Raw genomic sequence first — 23,236 nt, 5'->3', positions numbered from 1 at the left:
CCTAATCTGCATTTAAGTTTCTTATTAGAACAATGAGATTTTATGGGATTTCCATTTTTCTGAGCACATTGCACAGCTTGATGTGATCAACACAATTAAAGGCCTTTATATAACTAATGAAACAGATAGTGATTTCTTTTGACATCCTTTGGCTTTGTCAGTTATCTACTGCGCATTAGCAATAATGTCTCATGTTTGTGAGCCTTTTTCTAAATTCAGCTTGAAAACTGGTGTCGCTTATTCCTTGTAGGGCTCTACACTGTCTTAGATGATCCTAAGCATTATTTATTTATTTATTTATTTATTTATTTATTTATGTATGTATGTATGTATGTATGTATGTATGTATGTATGTATTTAATTAATTAATTAATTAATTTTATTTTTATACCGCCCTTCTCCCGAAGGATTCAGGGCAGTGAACAGTCAGAATAACATACATATAATGTGAAATAAAAATAATTTAAAATAATTAAACCGATTTGGCTCATCAATTAAGATCCTCAGTGTAGAATTTAGATAAACTGAAAATTTATGCCAGTCCGGCTTGGTGAAATAGAAAGGTCTTCAAGGCACGACGGAAAGTACGGAGATCTGGGATCATTCGTATCCCTGGGGGTATCCTGTTCCATAGGGCAGGTGCCCCCACAGAGAAGGCTCTCCTCCTGGGAACCACCAGCTGACATTGCTTTACTGCTAGCATATAAATTAAAGATATTGTACGATACTTTGCACACTTGTTGGTCTCCTTTTTTAGTTTGTATGTATGTATGCATGCATTCATTCACTCACTCACTCACTCATTCGTTCATTCAATTTCTATAGCCACCCATCTCAATGACTATGGGTGGCTTACAATTCAAAAAAATATATTACAATTAAGACACTGAAAACATTTTAAAATACTAAAAATATAAGAACATCCAAAATAAATATACATATCAGCCGAGATACTTGGCTAGTTAGGAGTACAGCCAGGAAATAAGGCCTTTGACATATACAGCACTCCAAAGCAGGAAAAAAAAAAGGGAAAAAAAGTAGGAATAGTATCTGGATAATACTTGGATGGCAGACCATCTTAATGACTGGGCCTTATTAATCTGGGCTATGAAAGATCAGGGTTACAAAACATTCTAGAAGACCTCAAAAGTGCATAGATATAAGCATGAAACTGTCAAGAGTTGAAGAAAGTTTAAAACCCCCGAAAGCTTCTTAATATATTTGGCATGTATTGATTGTTTCCTGTAGCATTTACCCAGAAATCATTTAATCAATAAATGGTGGTTGTGAAAACCTACACTCTGCAATTATAGCTATTTCCTTTTGATAGTAGAAGGCATGAAACTCACCTGGTTTGCACAATAAAGTTAAAGTGATCAGTGAATGGCAGATGACTCTTTTCTGAATTTTGTGATTGGACAATATTATCCATCTCTAGTCAAAACTGAGATTCTACTTGCCTGGTCTGTTCCTCTGTATTGTAATAAATGCATTGTAGTGCTAAGAAGCATATTGTTTTATTAGCTTGTATGCCATCTTAAACCTTGGGGAACTCTAGACATCTTAGATACCGGAACAATGCACAGTATTGTTTTTTTTGCCACACTTTTGAATATTTCAATATTCAATATTTCAAACTTGTGAATTTATTGTACTGTAATTCATCATAACTTTGACCTGGAAAGCTGTGGATTAGAAGATAAATGTGTCAATTTTGTATGAGAAAGTTAGAAAATGGAGAGATCAGCGTCTACAATTAGATATCTGAGGCTAGAGAAATTTGGATATGGACAAATATAACAGGCAGGGTAGCGAAGGATCAGTAAATGAAAGAAAAAAAAAATCCCTCTGTCATTCTGCAAGTGCATCCCCCCCCCCTTCCTGGCTTTGAGAGCATGTGCTATTGTGCTAACTTGTAATCCTCTTAGAGCTTCTGGACAGAGGGGTGTTCTTACTGTGCAGGATGCAGTGTGAAACTGTGTGAAATTATTAACCAAGCTCCGTTCTAGAGCAAAGATAACTTCCAGTCTGTTTGTTGTGTTGTTTTTCATAGGTTTTAAAAGGTCATAAGACATTCTTGAGTGCTGCTTACAATTGGGAATTCCTAATTTGGGAAACTGCCCTGCTCCTATTCTTGTTGCGTTTGGCATCCCTAGGCTCTGAAACCAACAAGAAATATAGTAATATTTCAATTCTGCTGACTGAACAGGTATTTTTGGATTCTTTGTACTATTTCTCTGACATTATGACAGATCGATAAAGTAATACCTAAAAATAATAAGGTAGCAAGGTAAATACACATTTTCAGTTGTCAACTTTGTGTTTATTGTGTTAAATATCCAGAGGCTGTCTTCTGGTGGTAGCAGATCCCTGAACTGTTCATAAAATATTAGTTACGCAACATGTAAGCTTCGGTTTGTCAGTCTTGAAGAAAAGCATGTTTTAAAACCAAGCACTGTAAGACAAAGGTCAAGAAGTGGATAATAATTTTGTGGAGGCCTTTTGCCTTGTGTATGAGTTATAACTCCAAGATACAAGTTTGTGGACTTTTTTTGGGAGGAGGGGATGTAAACTAATTTCAATATCTTTTTGGGAGGAAGGGATTTAAACTAATTTCAATATCTTTATTTTCAAAAATGCCTGTAGAAGCTAAAACATGAGCACTATTTGATGAAAATTGAAGACCGAAGAGATTTTATTCAATGATTAGGTTTTTAGCAACCTGTATCTTCTTTTCCTTCAGTTTTCGTGTAGATAAGTCTTATAAAATAGTTTTCCGTAGTTATTTTTTCCAAATTCTGGTTTATTAAAAACTGCATACTTATGTAATTTTTTTTTGCTGTTGGTGAGAATTCTTAAAAGTATATTTCAACTAAAGGATATATCTAGGTTTTATTTGGAAAATCTGTTCTCTAGAACCTGTCATCCTTTCAAGCTAATAGGGGAAAAGCAGCGATTGCCTCCTCCCTTTTCCAATTATGGTATATATTTCATGATCATACTGTTGTTATCAAGGTAGACAGTTTGACTTCGTATATGAGTATATACAGTATCTGACTGTTCTATATTTTTTGAAAAGCACACACCATACCATATTTTAGCTGCTGCTTTTACTGGTTATGAAAAATGATGTAATTTATAAAAGTTGCTTTTGTTAATGTTTATGCTAACTGTATAGGGAATATAAAGGAAAGTTTAGTGGATATGCCATCCCTGCCATTACAAGGCAGACCTGGATTATTAAAATTGCATAATTTTAATAAACTATACTTAAATAACTCTCCTGCAGATAAACTTGTACTTAAAGATGGAAAAGAAACCAAACAAGAAAGAGCAACTCACACTAGTAAATAACGTCCTTAAACTCTCCACCAAACTCTTGAAGGTAAAAATAAAGTAATAATTTGCGCTTCTTTGCCTGGATTCATCTGCTATATTTTTTTAAAAGATGTTTGATGATCTTTTTATTATACGAAAGCAATACTGCTGCATTATAATTCTGTTTCATAACCACAGGAGTTAGATACACCATTTAGACTATACGGATTGACAATGAATCCCTTGATCTATAATATTACACGAGTGGTGATCCTGTCGGCAGTCTCTGGAGTTATAAGTGATTTGCTGGGCTTCAATATCAGAGTAAGTGTTGCTAAGTACCTGTTGAGGATAGCTCAGTTGTCTGTTTTTCTAGTGTTGTCTACATAAAGGCTATATTCTGTCTGCGCAACCTTAAACAAAATAGTGTAATTGTGAAAATGGGACGTTGTCTTACCTGAACGTCCATTTGGTACTCGATGCTCCGCCACTCCACTGTATGGGTTACTTTCTTTCTCTGTCATTAGATCGACTGGGTGCCAATCAATTTTTTCCTCCACAGCTTTGTCCCGCCTTCTCCAACTGCGCATGTCCAGTCTTTTCACGAAGTCCATCCAGAACTATCCTCAGACTGTTACCTTTATTGTGTTCAGGACCATACTCATCAACTTCCATATCTACATCAACTATGGTCCTCCTGTAATTGTCGCTGTAGAGAAAAAAATAAAGAACACCCCAGCCGGACCAGGTGATGGACAATAACTGGGCGGGTCAGAGTGGCGGAGCATCGAGTACCAAATGGACGTTCAGGTAAGACAACGTCCCATTTACCTCCTCGATGCTCCGCCACTCCACTGTATGGGACTTACCCAAGCCTAATTGATTTGGGAGGGAACTGCATCCATCTCCTGGCCATGGCTGGGAATTATTGCTTGTAAAACTCTCCTACCAAAAGCCGCATCTGCGGATGCAAATGTATCTATTCTGTAGTGTCTTATAAAAGAGGAAATAGATGACCAAGTGGCCGCTTTACAAATTTCTTCTATAGATGCTTGTTTAGCCCAAGCTATCGATGTAGCTGCACTTCTCGTAGAATGTGACACTATACCCCCAGGTACTTGATAACCTTTCGATTTATATGCAGTCGAAATGCATAACTTAATCCATCTACCTATCGTTGCTGATGACACTTTCTGACCCATAGTTGAAGGCAGAAATGAAATCAGTAAAGCTTCCGTCTTTCTGAATTCCGCTGTCTTAGTTAAATAATATTTCAATGCTCTACGTACATCTAACGTATGCCACATCTTTTCCTTCGGATGTTTCGGATCTGGGCAGAAGTTTGGTACTATAATTTCCTGGGCACGATGAAAAATAGTATTGATTTTGGGAATAAACGTCGGATCTAGTTTCATGACAACTCTATCCGGAAAAAACACACATAAATCTTTTCGAATTGACAATGCTGCCAATTCCGACACTCTCCTCGCTGATGTTATAGCCAACAAAAATGCTAATTTAATTGTCAAATGTCGTAAAGATGATTCTTTGATAGGCTCATAAGGACCAGATGTTAAAGATTGCAACACCAAATTAAGATCCCAATTCGGAAATCTATGTACCACGGGTGGTCTTAAATTTACTGTACCATGTAAAAATGATCTGATTCTCTCATCCTGTGAAATAGAATGCTTTCTATCTGTTGATAGTACTGTGGCTAATGCAGCTACCTGACGTCTCAGAGTTGCTGGAGCCAATCCTTTATAGAAACCTAACTGTAAGAATCTAAGAATGTCTTGAATGGACGCAGATGTAGGGTCTATATGTTTTTCCAAACACCAAAGAGCAAATTTCCTCCAAGTCGCGTTGTAAATGCGAATTGTGGCTGGCCGTCTGGCTGCTTGAATAGTGGCAATAACATCATTCGGTAAATGGTCCTTCATTAAACGAATCCGTTCAAGCGCCAGACGGTCAACTGCAGCCATTCTGGATTTGGATGAAATATTGCTCCCTGACTTAGAGAAGTACTGACCAGTGGTAACTTCCATGGTTTGTCTATTGATCGATCCTTTAGGTCTGCAAACCACTCCCGACGTGGCCAGTATGGAGCTATCAAAATGAGATCTGCTTTTTCGCTCATCATCTTTCTGATTACATATGGAATGATCGGAATAGGTGGAAATGCGTAAAGAAGCCCCTTCGGCCATGGGGCCCTCAACGCATCCTGATTTTCTGCACCTGGAGCCGGGAACCTGGAGAAAAATCTTGGGAGTTGTTTGTTCTTCTCTGTTGCAAACAAGTCCACTATCGGTGTTCCATATTTGATTACAATCAGGTTGAACAGTCGTGGATGTAACATCCATTCTGCTTGATCTATTATTCCTCTGCTTAACCAATCTGCTTGTTGATTTAGTGATCCTGAAATGTGTTCTGCTCTTATTGAACTTAAATTTCTTTCTGCCCATGCCATCAGTCTCTCTGTCTCGCTCATGAGAGACTTGGACCTTGTTCCTCCCTGCCTGTTTAGGTGTGCCTTCGTGGCCATGTTGTCTGTGAGAATTAAAACATGTTTCTGTGCTAACTCCCTGTGGAAATGTCGAAGTGCTAATCTGACCGCCCTCAGTTCTAACCAATTTATGTTCTGTTGTTTCTCCACTAACGACCACGTCCCTTGAGCTAATTGAGAGTTCAGATGTGCCCCCCATCCTAGGAGACTTGCATCTGTTGTCAGAATGACTCTGGCTGGTTCTAGAAACAGAGTCCCTTTGAATAAGGCCGGGGATAGCCACCATTTCAGCGAAATTCTCACAGACGGAGGAACCTTTATTTTCTTTAAGGAATTGGCTATTCCTTGTTTCTGAAATGGCAATAGAAGCCATTGTAGTTGACGAGAATGGCGTCTGGCCCACGGTACAATGTTGATCGACGATATCAGTTTTCCCAAAAGTTGGGACAACATTAACAGAGAAACTGTTCTGTGAAATAGAACTTGTGCAATCAAATTCCTTATGCTGTTCTGTCTGTCTTTTGAAAGATACACCATGCCTTGCTTTGAATCTATAATTGCTCCAAGGTGCAATAACCTTGTCGTGGGTATTAGATGACTCTTGTCCCAATTTATCGTGAGACCATGATCTTGTAGAGATTTGATCACCATTTCTCTGTCCCGTTGAGCCTTTTGTATTGTCGAAGACAGTATCAGAATGTCGTCCAAATAACAAACAATTCTTACCGACTGTTCTCTGAGCGTGGCCGCTACTGCTGCCATGAGTTTCGTAAACGTGCGAGGGGCTGATGATAGGCCAAAAGGCATCGCTCGGTATTGAAATTGTTGGTTCCCGTAAGCAAATCTGAGAAACTTGCGGTGTGCAGGATGTATGGGAATATGAAGGTATGCTTCCTTCAGATCTATGGATTGCATGAGATCGTTTGATCGAACACATCTGAGTATTGTTCTCAAAGAATGCATTTTGAAGCGTCGGTACCTCACATGCAGATTCAAATGTTTCAGATTTAGAATACTGCGCCATCCACCCGAGCTTTTGGGCACAAGAAATAAGATCGAATAAAATCCCTCTGTCTGTTGAAGTAGAGGAACCTCTTCGATTGCTTTTATCTCCAATAAATGCTTTATCTCCATTTTCATAAGATGATGTTTGGACTGAATCAATGGTAGGGAACATTGAATGTAAGAGGAAGGGGGAAATGAAATGAACTCCAACTGAAGTCCGTCGGTTACAGTTTGTATTATCCAATTGTCTGTTGTTGACATTTCCCATTGGTGATAGAACAATTGGATTTTGCCGCCAATGGGAAAATGCATCAAGGAGTCATTTTCCACGACGGAAGGAACGAAAACTCGTTCCTCTAAATGGCCTCTTGAACCCTGCCTGACGTCTTCCCCTGTCCCGAAAGGAAGATCTTTCATTGGCATTGTTGTACTGTTGGTAAGATGTACGTGAAGAGTAGGATCCACCAAATCCCTGCTCAGAACGAAATGGCTGTCGTGGAAACGGAGAAAACCGACGCTCAGAACGTCTGTAAGCTAAAGGTAATACTTTCTTTTTATCCCGTCCTTCCACTAGAACGGCATCCAAAGATTTTCCAAACAAGGAATGACCTTGATATGGAGCTGATGTCAAACGCCATTTTGATCTCATATCTGCACGCCATTGACGTAACCATAAAAGACGCCTAGAAGTAACAGTAGACGCAAGGGCTCTAGAAGCAAACTTTGCAGCGTCTAAAGAAGCATCTGCGGCATATTCCGCTGCCGCAATCAATTTTGCTATATCATGTTGGGTGCGATTATCTTGAAATGGTACTCTATCCTTCAGTTGTCTGAGCCATACAAGTGAGGCTCTGTTAAAAAAAGATGCGGATGTAGCTGCCTTGATAGCCCAGGCTGCTGCTTGATGTGTTTTTTTGAAAGTTAACTCCGCTTTTTTATCTTCCTGTCTTAAACCATCTCCTGCATCTCCTACTAACACAGTTGATGAGGAAAGACTAGCTATTGGCTCATCTACTGATGGTACTTGTAAAATCGTATCTAATTTTGGAGCTGCGCAATAAAGTTTTTTATCAAAGTTATTTGGAACTGAAATTGAACCTGGTCGTTCCCAAGGTTTCTGGACAACTTGGGCAAATAAATCAGGATAAGGAACAAAATCACTATCCGAAGTAGGTACTGGGAAAAGATTATTCATCGAATCAACCAGATTATTAGAAGATTGGTTAGAATCACTATCCATATTTGTAGCTATCTTAGCTTTGCGAAGGAGTGACTTAAATAAAGCGGGATTAAATAAACCCTGAAATGCCGGTTTGTCAACCACTTCCCCGTCATCATCAGATAAATCAAAATCCTCCAAGTTATCCTCTGGATCAATCAATTCTGCTGATTTATCACATTGTACAGAATGAGAAAACTCAGCCCTAGGTACATTATAATTGCCAGACTGGACTGCCCCAGGTTCCTTAGATGCTACAGGTAAACCAGAGTGTTGTAAACCTGTTTGGAATATTCTGGTAAATGTCTGGGTCAAAAAAGACTGAAATTCTGAAGCCTGTTCAGCTAGCAAATCCTCCCCAAGCCTAAGTCCAGCTGCAGTTGGCGTGAACGTGGCCTCTGGGACTGACCTTGTCAAATTTTTGATAATGGATCCTGATGGAACAGCTTCTTGTAAATTTAATCCTTCTGGATTCTGATCCATATTCTGAACAGTCTCCAAAGAGACTGCCCTGTTTTCTTGGTTAGAGACAGAATCCTGAGTCATGCTCTGCTGACCTTGGTCCAACTGGGGATGAATCATAATTATGTCATTTTCCCCACCTTGAACATTTGTCTGCGCCAAGCGCTTTGCTTTATCAAATTGCCTTTCTAAGGCATTGTGTCTGCGCTGATCCTGTCTGGTTATTCTCATAGACCCATCTGCTTGAATGGATCCATAATGCTGAGCATGCCCTGAAGTTTTAGATTTAATCTTTTTTTGTCTCATTGGCTTAGGAGAAGGTACTCTAATAGGGGATGGACTTTGATCCAACTCAGAAGAAATTGGTTCCTCTGCCATTATAAGACACACAATGCCCCCAAATTAAACTAAAAGTTTAAAAATAAAGTTATACTTTCCTGTAATAAATAGTAGGTAATCACAGTCAGGAGTCAAGACACAGACCATGCGTTGGTACTGTCCCACACACAGCTTCCACCAGACTTGATGGACAACTGGCCAAATAGCCCTCTAACCGCTCTGTCAGAAAGACGGTTGGGCGAAGTAACAGCAGTTTAAAATGCAGACGCTATTGCTCTTTGATCCTGCCGGATCGCTGTCAAATTAACCGCTCCTCTTTGGCTGCTGAAAAGCGCCGCTTAACTCTTTGTGAAACAAGCTCCTGACGTTTAAAGTTTGCCGGCAAGGCAGGGACTTGAAACTGCCGCTAAATTGAGCTTAAAGGGAAAACGGCTTGCCGGCGCGCCGGTTAAACCGCCCCTCGCTCGCGGCGTCAATCAGCTGAGAGGAATTTTAAACTTCCCTAAGGTCTTCAATAAATCGCTGTAAACATCAACGCAAAGCGCCCCAGCCGGGAACGCTTATTCTCACTGCTAAAAAATCACTTCAAATTAAAAGTCCCTCTTCAAATTGCGATCGCAATAAACTTTTTAAAACATAGAGAAATAGGCACTGCAGTCTGATCACTATCGACTGAGTGAAAAGACTGGACATGCGCAGTTGGAGAAGGCGGGACAAAGCTGTGGAGGAAAAAATTGATTGGCACCCAGTCGATCTAATGACAGAGAAAGAAAGTAACCCATACAGTGGAGTGGCGGAGCATCGAGGAGGTAAATAAGAGTTACATGCTTCAGACGCATGTAATTTTCAAAGAGTGATAACTTTTAGTTTTTAGGTATTTGGGATACAATTTGGAAATTGTGAAATAAGACAAGCATCGTATCAAAGAATCTAAGTAAAACTTGGGTATGTATCCATAGGCAAACTGTGTATATGATTCTTCTTTGCAAGAAAATATCTAGGGTGCAGTTAGAAGTCTTCAAGGATGCTGTTGGGGCAGTAGGAATCCCTGATAGAGATCCAATTTTTAGGACTTTAAAAGGTAAAGCTTTTCCTGCACGTGTGCTAGTAGTTTCTGGCTCTAGGGGCAGTGCTCATCTCTGTTTCTAAGCCAATGAGCCAGAGCTGTCTGAAAATGTCTCCGTGATCATGTGGCCGGCATGATTGAACACTGAAGGTGCAGGGAGCGCTGTTACCTTCCCACCAAAGTGGTCCCTATTTTTCTGCTTGCATTTTTACATGCTTTTAAACTGCTAGGTTGGCAGAAGCTGGGACAAGTAACAGCAGCTCAGTCCATTACACGGCACTAGGGATTTGAACCGCTGAACTGCCAACCTTCTGATCAACAAGCTCAATGTTTTAGCCACTGAGTCCCTTCTTTTTAGGGCTTTAGGTATTCTTAAAATCACAGTTTAATCTAGTGGTGAACACACCATGCTAGAAAGCAGGAGACCATGAGTTTTAGTCACATCTCAGGCACATCTTGGGTCACTCTCTCTGAACCGAACCAACTCACAGTTTGTTGCGGGGAAAATAGGAGGAGGAAGGAGAATTAGATATGCATGTTGCCTTGAGTAATTTATAAAAATAATAAAAACAGGATAAAATGAGGTAATGCACATACACACAGATTAAAACCTTGCGACTCTTGCTTATAAAACATAAAATGCACATTGTTGTTCTTTGTGCATTTAACTTTCAAGTGGTAACATAAATATATTGGGAAGAAAAGCAAAAACAACGATGTTACTTTTATTCCTGAGTTTCACCAATGGACTTGGCTTTCACATGAGTTTAATATTTCTTTTCTGATTTTAATGTTTACTTTATTCTTTTTTTTAGTTATGGAAAATCAAACCGTGAGAAAGAAGATGCTGCAGCCCATGTTTTGGGCAGAAACATCCTTTGCTGTCTACATAGGATTGGCATGGCCATTGAAGGTGCTTTTCTAATTATGCCAGTCTTCACATCAATAAAATGCCATATTTTTCATACATTTTCTTAAGAATTTAGAATTAATTTTTCACTGAGGTCACAGCTTGAAGCAATGATTAAATAAAGCTTGATAAATAACTTAATTCTAATGTGCTCATCTTAGTTGGTTAAACTAGCTGCTCCTATGGAGCAAAGCAATATGAAATTAGATGTCTTGCAACAAGGTTTATTAAATGAATAAAAAAAAAAAGCCAGCATTATTCTGGTCTGAAACTGCTTGCTAAACTCAGTGTGACTATAAGGTGAATATTGCTATTTGGTACCTACTAGTAATAATTTAATACGGTGTTTGTTTCTGGCAAGCTCATCTATTTTCTGTAAGTTGCAGTTGACCTACTTTTTACATTTCAAAATGCCTGTCATAGTTTTTTCTTGAATGATAGTTGGGCCTGCTTGTTTTGCTGTACTGGGAGAGGAGAATGAAATTTATTCCCACAAAATACAAATAAGCCTCTTCAGCCATTTTACAGTTCAATTTTCCATTGCTCAGTAACACAAAATAGCAATAACAGAAGATGGCTAAGAGTAGATCTGCCACACACCATGGGGATTTAATTTAAAGATACTATTAGAATTCTCCAAATAATGATCTGAATTAGCAGGCAGTCTATCCATGATAGAATTAAAATGTTGATATGCTATCGATGATTTACACAAAGCAATTGGAAACTCGTGTTTTTGCTGGGTTAGATAATATTGTTAATTGCTAGCAGTTAGCGTGACAACTGGGTTGGTTCTGAATTTTTTTACTGTAAAGTTTTATTTAAAAGGTTTACATTCCTTCTCCAATTGTTCGAACTGTGGATATATAACATTTTCTTAAATGTGTATTCCGTCTTCCACCTCCACAAATCAGTTTATACATATATGTTTTTTTCTATCTGTTATGTTTCTAAATTCACAGTATTAATGGGCCTGTAAAAAGAGTTATCAAAGTTTGGCTGCTATCATTAACATTTATGCAATAGGTTTTCTTTTTCAAACAATCCATGTTTTTTTCTGAAGGCAATACCTTTAGAACATTCTGTATTATATATAAACTATTATTGGCATTCTTGTAAGCTGCTGAAGGAAGTTGTATGATAGTATTTGAGATTAAATGTTAGTAAAGAGAAATAAAAAAAGTCAAGAGAGAAGCCAGTGATGCTGTGGGTTTTTTCCAGTGAAAAGGATAAGCTTGCAAGTATTTATTGCTAGCTGTAGATTCATACAGAGATGTCTGCAGAATTAAGCCGCATTGTATCAAAAGCTCCATCCCTTTTGTACATGCATGTGATGTCACAAAGATCATAGAATGGCAAACTGTTAGTGATTTTTGGAAAAGCCTCAATCACAGTAAGGATGATGTAAAAACCAAAAATGCAAATCCATTCTTTTATTTCTGGTCAACCTTATAAAGTTCCCCACATACTTCCAGCTCATCTGATCTAGAATCAAAGTGCTTAATTTTTTTTCTCCAAAAGAATCCTACAATCCATATTTTCCTATTAACAGATCAATTTCCCTTATCTCTCAGTACACTCTTTACAGTTGTCTCCAAATTGTTCCTACATGTATCCTTACTGTAGCCTGCCCCTGCTACTTCCTCCCAAATGCCATTCCCAAGTCTTCCCAAGACAGTTGCAGAGGAGTGTCTTGGAAACTCTTCTAAATTAACTGCTCTCTGTAATCTTAAATTATCACAGTCTCTCTGTGTTCAGAGTAGCCGTTCTGTGAAATAATAAATAGCTGGAGAGCAATGTTCATCTGGAAGTGTCTGTATCCACAACTAAAGATACCAGCAGAGTATTCAATTAAAAGCATGGAAGAGAGTCCACTGGTGCAGTAGAAATCATACATTGTCTAATGGTATTCTAATTTACAGACCAAGAGGAGAAAGGTTTTCATTAAGAGGGGTAACAAAGAATCAAAGTTATTAAATCAGATGTTCTTTTTAATGTATCTATATAAAAAATAATGAGTGATTTACAGATCTTTCTAATCAGAATCTGAGAAGTGAATATATAAAGGTGCTGTACAAAATAAAACATTTACATCCAATACAACCATATTTTCTGAACATTCCAAGGCCACATTGCTAAATCATTATTATCAAGTTAAATACAAAGTTTCTGGAAAAAAGGGCTCACATCAAACAGAAGACAACAAAATAGGTCACATCATTAAATGGATAAACAATATCTGGATAGTTGGAAAATAAAGTTATTTCAGTTTTATTATTTTGATATTTCTGCAGTTTTCATTCAATATTATTTTGTGACAAAATATATAGAACCTTTTGAAGGTTGCCTTATGATATTTGTCAAATTAATTTACATAGTCTAACTCAGATATTTAATATTTTCACAGTAATATTCTACAATATTTGCATATACTTCCTACAGTAACTCGAGTTTGTAAATGATAAGAGCACACAATTAATACACATTAAAAGCTGTATCAGATGACAATTTTTTTAAAAAAAGTTGATGTCTTCTACAACTGATTTGTCTTAGTACTTCATTCCAATAGAAATACTCAGATGTCTAAGGAATAGAGTTTTTAATTCAACTGTATCTGAACTGTAATTTGAGCTATTGTACAAACTATTTTCAAGAAACGGGAATCAATAAACTAATGGGGAGAATATTATTGAATGAGTCTTAAGCTCTATCATATATCTAAGTAAAATGAGTCTTAGAACTTTTGTTCAGAGCTATTACATATGGATTTTGCAGACTGGTAAACTCACATTCTTCCATGGTTTATGTGAATGTCATATCTGGTTGTAGGATGATGAATAATAAGTAGCCTTTGAACTCTTTTGTTTTCTGTATTTTTTATACCTGTGGGTCCAAATAGCTTCAATGACTTTAACCTATTGAATCTGTGTTTGCTTTAGGGCTAAACCTTTTCATTAGTCGATCTCATAGTCACTAACAGTTCTTTCTGGAAAGTCCATAGCTTTTTAATAGTTGACTGGCATGCTGATATATCATGTGTTATTGGTCTGATTGCTTCTGATAAATTGGGCTAATAGGATCAGCACAAGAGGAAGACCATCGGCAAGCAACACTAGCACTTCCAAAGTGGCAGGCTATATTCTCTTTGAAAACAGTTCCAAATCATGCGGTGGGTAGAAGGGGGCGGGCAGTTTCACAGCAGTTTAATCTCTCTCAAAAATCAGTCCCTTTTTGAGATTATACGAAATTACCAAAGACCTAGAGTCTCTCCCCCATCTATTTCTATGACTTCTAAAGCATTCAAAGCAAATAAATCAGAGACTAGGAGAACTGTATGTCAGCCATCTAAATCTGAATACAAACCAAAAATCTTCTGAAAACAACATCTCTAAAGCCCTCGGCTGCTAGCAAGTGAGATAATATGTTAAATTGCAAATCTAGGCATATACAAAATATTCTGCCTAGACAGAATTTGTAATTTTACTGGTGAGAAGAAGCTTGCTAGCATGGAATTTAATGCTATGGTGCAAGAAATAGGAGGCTTACACTTTTTCTGTTTAAAATAGTGAAATAAGAACACCAATTTCACTACTACAAAAGGGAGACTCTTAGTATCAGAATAGTTAGAAGCAATATCAAACAGATGTGCACAATTACATGTCTGCTGCTAGTTTGAGGACTATGGTACTGATATTTCGTTTAGGCTTCCCCAAAGTATGAAGAAAAGCAAACTTGCCTAACCAATATAAAACAATTATAGACATCACAGAAAATAGTTGTTCGACTATAGCAGGTACAAAACTAGCATTTTATGATAACTACAAAACTAAAGATAGAGGACGACAAAAAGGGGAGAAAAAATACCTTCAGTAGAAAAATGAATATGTACTCTGATAAAAGAAAAATTAATACAAAATGGCTCATCCGAAAAGCATGAGGAACTTGGAAGAGAGCAATTCAATAAAGACTTTAAACATCTTAAATACATACCCATATGTGTGCACACACTCAAATAAAAATTATTTAAGTTATCCATGTCAACTGTTAAGATCTGTAAAAATGTATTTTTATTTTTCTTAACTGACCACTGCCTTTCATTCAAATCCATTCAAAGGAAACCATTCATTGCCAGAATGGTTTTTTAAAAATTACAAGAGTTCGTTGTTCTAGAGGTTGCCACTCCAATGACCTACACGCCTGAAGAATTAATGTGCTCTACCCATAACATTCCTCCCATTATGATAATCATGCACAAGCAGTGAGAAATTTCAGAGAGATCTTTTAAATTTGGAAGTACTTTTTATGTACAAACTTGGAAGCCAGTGTAACAGGCTTCTTTAATAGGCACAAGGACAATACTTAAGAATTTTACTTTGGTGGGTAAATTCTAATTTATTTTGCTCGCTGGGATTTAAGATTTTAAAATGTTCGAGCAAGGCAACAAATGTTCAAGTATTTCGCCAGCATTAACCCAAAAAACAACCAACAACAGATGGAAATTCTGACAAATAGCATGACAGAAAGCTAAGCAGCATATGCAGCCATTGCATGTTTAATTTCTAATTTTAATATGTGTTATAATAAGTATCAGGAAATAATTTATGTGCTTGACACATGTGCTTTCCTAATCTCATCCCATTAAATGTGATTTCCAAACTGCTCAATTCTAAGATTCAATTTGTATCACAGATAAAATAATAAAATCACTATAGAATAAAATAGCAAGGTGTCATATATTTATTGATAAAGGCCTACTGTCTTTTTTACAGTTATTTTGCAGATTGAGAAATTTGGGAAGGGAAGAAAAAAACTGTGAAAAAGGCAACAGTGTATGTTAACTTTCTGACTCCTCAGTGTCAAGAAAATCACACCCACCCTGCCTTTACTTTAGCTGTGAGAACTTAGAAGTATTCCCTATGTAAACATGCAGCATGCCTGAGTAAATACCCATTTTAAACAAAATCCTTTTCTGTGGCAGTGGAAAATGCAGGAAAAGATTCAATGGGCTACAGTAGATAACTTGGCACAAGAACAAGTAGTGACTTATGATCCACTAATAATAGGCATTAAATAATGTTCATTAACATACAATACTATCAGAAAATCTTAGCAGTGCAACATCAGGAGCAGCAGGACACCATCTTCAAAGGAGACAAAAGGACAACAGCTTTTGAAGAGTTTCTGATATGCAATCTGAAAAGGTCCTTCATGCAGCCTAATAAAAGATCAAATCAAATGTACTTTCCATTCTGTCACAGTGTCTAAAAAAAATATGAGTTTTTTGGGAAAAAGTTTAATGACTACATTTAAAAACCTGATTAAAATGTGTTCTTAAAAAAGTTGGTCAATCAAACCCGTTTGTTAGTCAGACCCATTGCTTTTGTGACACGACTTGTACTTGGTACTTTCCAAGGTCCAGGAACTATTGTTTTCTTTACCGGAGAACTGCTCTCGGATTTGGACATTCCATCGTCTTTGGTTTTATCAGCTAGCTCCAAGTTATCTGTAAGTTTGTTCAGGAAAAGAGGCTCATCTGCTTCAAGTCTAGAGTTTTTATCCACAGAAATGAATGAATCATCAGGAAAACCTGACTTCTGAAATTGCTTAGAACTTTTCATATTCTCATCTTCCAAGATTTTCTTTCCAGGCTGATTAGTCTTAGAAAGTGAGAGAAACTGTTCTCCTACCTTGGTGTACTGTATCTCTGAAGGATATTTTGAGTTATTTGTAGATAAATTTGGCTTTGTTATTTCCTTTGTGACTCCTAATTTTACCTTTTCAGTTTTTAGCAGCCTACTAGAACTTGTATCATTAGCAGCTGTTTTGCTTTGAAAGTCTATGTTCAGTTTTTCTCTGCTTCTCTCTCTCTTTGGATCTTTTTGGGGACTGACAGACTGGTCTCTTTTCCCCTTGGCCAGGATTTTCTCTATATCAGCATTCTCAAAGATTCCCAGATTACCACTTTCATTTCTTTTTGGTTTTTTTAAGTGGTCTAAGCAATTCTCATCTAGATGTTTAGTTTCACTTTTCTTAGATTTATCGAATGGAAGTTGATTATGATCTCTGGAAGGACTATTGCTCAACTTCTGGGGACTAGCTGATTGGCTTTTACTGGCTGCATTGCCCAATGCTAATTGTGCAGTACTGTGCATCACTTTATTATCTGGAATGAAAGTGTGGTCCCAGTTGTTCACTTGCCTTTGTGGACAAACTGTTTTCTTTATCTCCAAATGGTTTTCCATTAAAGTGCTTTTCTTTTCAGGCACAGTGTTCTTCAGTTTTTCTAGTTTCTCAGACATCTGAAATTTCATTAGAGCTTCTGATTCTGACAAATGAGATGCTTCAGATGTGTAAGCAGAATGTAATGATGAGGGAAGTGAAGTCTGTTCACCATGGGTTACACTTGAGGATACTGGATTAAAACTATCCAGACCACCTATATCAAAATAAAAAATAATGTATAAGAGCAAAACAATAAAAAGATATTATCAATCTCTAAAACCCTTCCAATTATGATTGAAATATGCAAAAACTTATTACTATAAGAAACCACTATATTTAAGTATGTTATAAGAAAATTTAGATTTTAAATGTATAATATAATGTATGATAAAATATAGTACCCTATAATACAGGATAACTATTCCTTCTGGAAACCTGGTTTCTATGTCTCAATTCTTTCTCTTGCAACAGGAAATCTCTGAAACCACATTTTAGTCAATTTCAGTTATACTTTTTCTGTATGACAATTAAAACAGTATTTCTTTCTCTTGTAGATGGTTTTATTCTCAGAATATATACTTTGTTCTCCTTATCCATTAGTTCATTTTAATTTATTTACCACTGATTTTCATTTTGTAGCACTGTGTGGATTATTCTCAGAACTACAATCATGTAGAGCCAATCAAATCCCAAATATGGCCAATATGGCACAAATCCTGACTAAATTAAACAGTTTAGCTGCATAAAGGATAGCCACTAGATACTTAGTTCTCTTCTTCACCAACTTTTCAAGTTGAGAGAGGAGAGAAATGACATTGCATCTCGTTTATGTGCCAGAATTAGAATTTCATTTTCTGATTTTCAAAAAGTAGGACTGACAAAAAAGGAGACAAAGCATAACAGTGATGCTGAAGTAAGCAGGAACTTTACTCAAAGATACATCAATAGTATGTGGTGTGCTGGAAAAAGTGATTGTTATAGCAGGTGGCTTGTATCATTTCTATTCCTTGGATAATGACCTAGAGTATGTGGAATTAAGGACCTCTAAAATTGATTCCTCTGTGTTACTTGTGGCCTACACTTATCACAACTCATGTCAAATTTAAACTAGCTGAGTGAAAAACTATTATTCAAAACAAATAAAAAGTGGCTAATCACAATACATGCCGATTTACCAAGTTTAAGGAAAGACCAAAGAAAGCCCTGAAAGCTTTAATGCTGCTCAGTTTTCACGTAGGAACACAAGCTGGAAGGAGCCAAACCTGAGGGAGGAAGAGAAAAAGCCCAAGACTATATACCAAAAATCACAGCAAAGAGTAAAAGAAATATATAATTACAAGCAGAGTGTAAGAATATGAGGGAGGATAGTATCTCAGCTGACTTGGATATTTCCAAATTCAGCATCCTATCAAAAGAATTTAGGACAGCCTACTACAATTCAGGGCCTTCCAGATCCATTGGAGACTACAACTCCTTGAATTCCCTACCAGTAGAGGTATATTAAGAATTCTCACTAGAGATGATGTCATTATCTCCAATGTACCTGGAAGATAACAGGTTAACAAAAATCTGATTTGGAGAAATCTTAAGATTAGTATGGGGTGGTTTTGCTCTTTTTAATGTATACTTTATAAAATCTAATTGTTCTAATAAGAGCATACAAAGCAGACAAAAGAGAAGAGACAGCCGATTAGCTTTTTATTGGTGTAATAAGCAGAGAGAAGACACAATAAAACTTGTTTTCTAGCTATATGTATATGCTTTTCTGCATCAGCAGTGGGAAATCTGTCTGACAACATAAATTGTATGTTGAGAAGATCATACTACCCTTTTTCTTAAAGTACCCAGTACCTAACACAGCTTTGAGTGCTTTTAAAGTGGAAAAGCAAGATTTAAGCCACCCAAAGTTGTTTTGATACAAGATGGGCAGTAAATAAATAATAAATAAATACAGTTGCAAGAAAAAGTATGTGAACCCCTTGGGATTACGTGGAGTTTTGCATGAATTGGTCATAAAACGTGCTCTGAACTTCATCTAAGTCACAATAATAGAAAAACAGTCTGCTTAAAATAATACTACACAAACATTAGATGTTGCCATGGTTTAATTGAACATAACATGTAAACATTCACAGTGCAGGGAGGAAAAAGTATGTAAGCCCTTAGCTTAATGACTTCTCCAAGAGCTAATTGGAGCCAGGAGTGAGCCAACCTTGACTCCAATCAGTGTGATGATATTGGATGTGTTGCTAACAGCTGTCCTGTCCTTTAAAAACACACCTGTTTTGGGTTTACTGGTTTCAAGGAGCACTGTCTGATGTGAATCATGCCTCGCAGAAAAGAGCTCTAAGAAGACCTACGATCAAGAATTGTTGACTTGCATGAAGCTGGAAAGGGTTAGAAAAATATCTCCAAAAGCCTTGATGTTTATGTGTCCATGGTAAGACAGACTGTCTACAAATGGAGAAAGTTTAGCACTGTTGCTACTCTCCCTAGGCGTGGTCGTCCTGTAAAAATGACTGCAAGAGCACAGCGCAGAATGCTTCATGAGGTAAAGAATCCTAGAGTGTCAGCTAAAGACCTACAGAAATCTCTGGCACATGCTAACATTTTTGTTGACACATCTACAATAAGGAAAACATTAAATAAGAATGGAGTACATAGGAAGACACCACGGAGGAAGTCATTGCTGTCCAAAATAAATATTGCAGCACGTTTGAAGTTTGCAAAAGAGCACCTGGATGTTCCACAGCACTACTGGCAAAATATACTGTGGACAGATGAAACCAAAATTGAGTTGTTTGGGAAGAACACACAACACTATGTGTGGAGAAAAAAAGGCACAGCATACCAACATCAAAACCTCATCCCCACTGTAAAACATGGCGGAGGGAGCATCAGGGTTTGGAGCTGCTTTGCGGCCTCAGGGCCTGGACGGATTGTTGTCATTGATGGGAAAATGAATTCCAGAATTTATCAAGACATTTTGCAGGAAAACGTACGACCATCTGTCCGCCAACTGAAGCTCCGCAGAGGATGGGTGAGGCAACAGGACAATGACCCAAAGCATACAAGTAATTCAACAAAAAAATGGCTTCAACAGCACAGAATACGCCTTCTGGAGTGGCCCAGTCAGAGTCCTGACCTCAACCCGATTGAAATGCTGTGGCATGACCTTAAGAGAGCAATTCACACCAGACATCCCAAGAATATTGCTACACTGAAACAGTTTTGTGAAGAGGAGCGGTCCAAAATTACTCCAGATAGTTGTGCAGTTCTGATCTGCAACTACAGGAAACGTTTGGTTGAGGTTATTGCTGCCAAAGGAGGGTCAACCAGTTATTAAGTCCAAAAGTTCACATACTTTTTCCTCCCTGCACTGTGAATGTTTACATGTTATGTTCAATTAAACCATGGCAACATCTAATATTTGTGTAGTATTATTTTAAGCAGACTGTGTTTTTCTATTGTTGTGACTTAGATGAAGTTCAGAGCACGTTTTATGACCAATTCATGCAAAACTCCACGTAATCCCAAGGGGTTCACATACTTTTTCTTGCAACTGTAAATTTTAAGTGAACATTTAAAATCAAAGTTCACCTCCTACATATACTCTGGGATTGAGATAAACTTTTCAGCCCATTGCCCAGATGCTTGCTAAGTGAAGTGGGATAGATGGCTTCTGGCAGGAGGTTAGGGTTACGGTTCCAATTATTGCATGCTTTCCTCAAGTAGCATCTTTACCTCTATATATTGTGGTCTTTTAGGCAACCTTACTTTCCTGTGCTCTTACATTCTTATTGTGATCTATATACATTCAGGGTATTTCTGAAATATACATCAAGTTGTGAGTTGCAATAAATTTACACTGCACAATTTTAACTTTTATTATTATTGAATTACTTTAGCTGTCACTGTAAGCTCTCTGGAAAACAGTAGCTACAAGGTGAAATCCAACTTGTAAGTAAATATTTAAATAGGTCATTTATAATTTTCTAGGGTTTGAACATCTAGTTATTCAAATTAGCAATAAATACATCTGTACTGTGCTGAATAAATCAGTTGTAGTTCATACACTCAATAGTTGGGGTCCCATCATACCATGGTCTGGTATTAATCCAGTCCCTGGTCGCAAAAGGAGTAGAACTTTGTTTCCTCCAGACTGAATCAATTCAATGGCTCGTGTATGGGTGATTCCTTGTGTCGGTTCACCATTGATTTCAACAATCTGGTCACCAACCTGAGGAGAAAAGCATCTTCATTAAGTTGTAAAAAGTTATTTTCCTTGTTAGCATTTTGTTTACACTTACTTTAACATTCTACCTTATGTTATACTTAATTGAAACCCAGTTAATAATACTGACATTATCACAAATATTAGAGTAATCCATAACAACACTTATTTCTTAATATAAACTTGATCCTCACCAGACCACTCAGTTACTCTCCAGATAATTCAAAAAGATTCAAGCTTTAAGAATTGTAACTGATGTAAGGCTGCTGAATGGCGATATAGGCTAGCTATGAGGTTGGAGATGATCTACAGACTGTATAAATGGCAATCTATATACCTATAAAAACTAATGTGAAAGTATGGGTAATATTCCATATGGCTAGAATAAATACGTAACAGAAGGAAATATGCATACATTCTTCCCATTTATTATGGCATTCAGAGAATTTGGGAAGTGTTTTTGAAAAAGATGGGATTCTAGAAAGAGAGAGAAAAAACTTTGGAAAACAGCACTGGGGATAGGACAGTATCCAACAAAAATATGAATTAGTGGGGTCTAAGAGGCTAGTTAAATGTCAGTTCCAAAACTTCGTCTTAGGCTCTATTTTCTCTTTATAAAACACTGTCCACTAAATATAAAAAAGAATTAAATGTTAAAATGTGAAACTAAGCTGCTGTTCAGCTCTACAGCTCAGCGGGGAAAAAGTGAAAAATCAGACTCCCAACACTTCTAAACTATTGAGATTACAAACTTGAAATGTAATCCTCAGTCCGAGAACTATCACATTAAATTCTATTTATTTTCCTATCAGTAATTTCTATTTCCTTAGCTAAGGCTGCTCACGTGATTGCAAACTTAACACTAAGGTTCTGATGCTGATGTGCTCTTACAAAACAATAAAAAGAACATTTTAGCACTAATGTTTGTTGTATTATGGTTCTTGTCTATACAGTGGTTTCAACTGCTTTGAAACTCATCACATTTGGTACTCAACACATTTTGATGCAAAAATTTTGTTCCGGTTTGTTTGGTACTCGACACATAAACTAGAACTTGTCAGTTTTGGCTGCCTTATGACTCACTACATTATTCCTTATGGGAAAAAATTGTTTGGTACTCATTGTTTTTGGTACTCAATGCAGCTCCTGGAACCCATTAACGATGAATACTGAGGTACTATGAGTGCTGAAGTACTGTACTATGTCTGATCATTATATGAGCCCCCAGAAATATGAATACCACATGGGCCAAAAAAACGTGAAGCACATTCCTAAGAAAGATGACTAACCAATTATTTGCAATGGCATTAGCAGATCTGAGATCTCTACAGAGGAGCATCTAGTTCAGATAGATGAAACAAGCTGTTTCTTGTAGCTGAACAAGAAAGAAAAAAATTTCCAGAAAACAGGTTTTTTCCTGAACTTCATTAAGATGTTAAAGGAGAAAAAAAGCATGTTTTATTGTATGCTTAACATATACATAGAATAGAACATAGAATTCTTTATTGGCCAAGTGTGATTGGACACACAAGGAATTTGTCTTGGTGCATGCGCTCTCAGTGTGCATAAAAGAAAAGATACATTCGTCAAGAATCATAAGGTACAACACTTAATGATAGTCATAGGGTACAACTAAGCAATCGAATCATATTAGGAAATGGTCAATATAAATTGTAAGGATACCAGCAACAAGATTACAGTCATACAGTCATAAGTGGGAGGAGATGGGTGATAGGTACGATTGCAAAATTAATAGTAGTGCAGACTTAGTGAATAGTTTGACAGTGTTGAGGGAATTATTTGTTTAGCAGAGTGATGGCATTCGAGAAAAAACTGTTATCGTGTTTAGTTGTTTTGGTGTGCAGTGTACTACTTTTGTTCCAATGTGGGGCTACACTCAATAAGCATGAATACTAAAATGTATTAAATGCATTACACTCTTAAATACTCTTATT

At 37.1% G+C, this 23,236-nt stretch overlaps 2 protein-coding genes across 2 annotated transcripts in view; one reads left to right on the top strand and one right to left on the bottom strand.

Annotated features, from left to right (window-relative positions):
- The window catches only part of PHTF1 (putative homeodomain transcription factor 1), a 28,587-nt gene extending 17,674 nt beyond the window's left edge, over positions 1-10,913 (top strand). The window contains exons 15-18 of the mRNA XM_070939844.1: positions 2,054-2,209; positions 3,290-3,385; positions 3,517-3,642; positions 10,731-10,913. Of these exons, the coding sequence (XP_070795945.1) occupies positions 2,054-2,209; positions 3,290-3,385; positions 3,517-3,642; positions 10,731-10,751 (399 nt within the window). The 3' untranslated portion in view covers positions 10,752-10,913. The remainder of the gene's footprint in view (positions 1-2,053; positions 2,210-3,289; positions 3,386-3,516; positions 3,643-10,730) is intronic.
- Positions 10,914-12,795: 1,882 nt separating this feature from the next.
- MAGI3 (membrane associated guanylate kinase, WW and PDZ domain containing 3) overlaps positions 12,796-23,236 on the bottom strand; it is a 111,798-nt gene continuing 101,357 nt past the window's right edge. Inside the window, exons 20-21 of the mRNA XM_070941577.1 lie at positions 21,149-21,287; positions 12,796-17,261 (exon numbers count right to left, since the gene is read on the bottom strand). Of these exons, the coding sequence (XP_070797678.1) occupies positions 16,174-17,261; positions 21,149-21,287 (1,227 nt within the window). The 3' untranslated portion in view covers positions 12,796-16,173. The remainder of the gene's footprint in view (positions 17,262-21,148; positions 21,288-23,236) is intronic.

This window comes from Pituophis catenifer, unplaced genomic scaffold (genome assembly GCF_029215685.1).
Source record: "Pituophis catenifer annectens isolate HBS135680 unplaced genomic scaffold, rPitCat1.0.hap2 SCAF_3, whole genome shotgun sequence".
Classification (NCBI taxonomy): domain Eukaryota; kingdom Metazoa; phylum Chordata; class Lepidosauria; order Squamata; family Colubridae; genus Pituophis; species Pituophis catenifer.
Note: the sequence above shows the minus strand (reverse complement) of the source record. Positions and strands in the feature narration are given on the sequence as shown.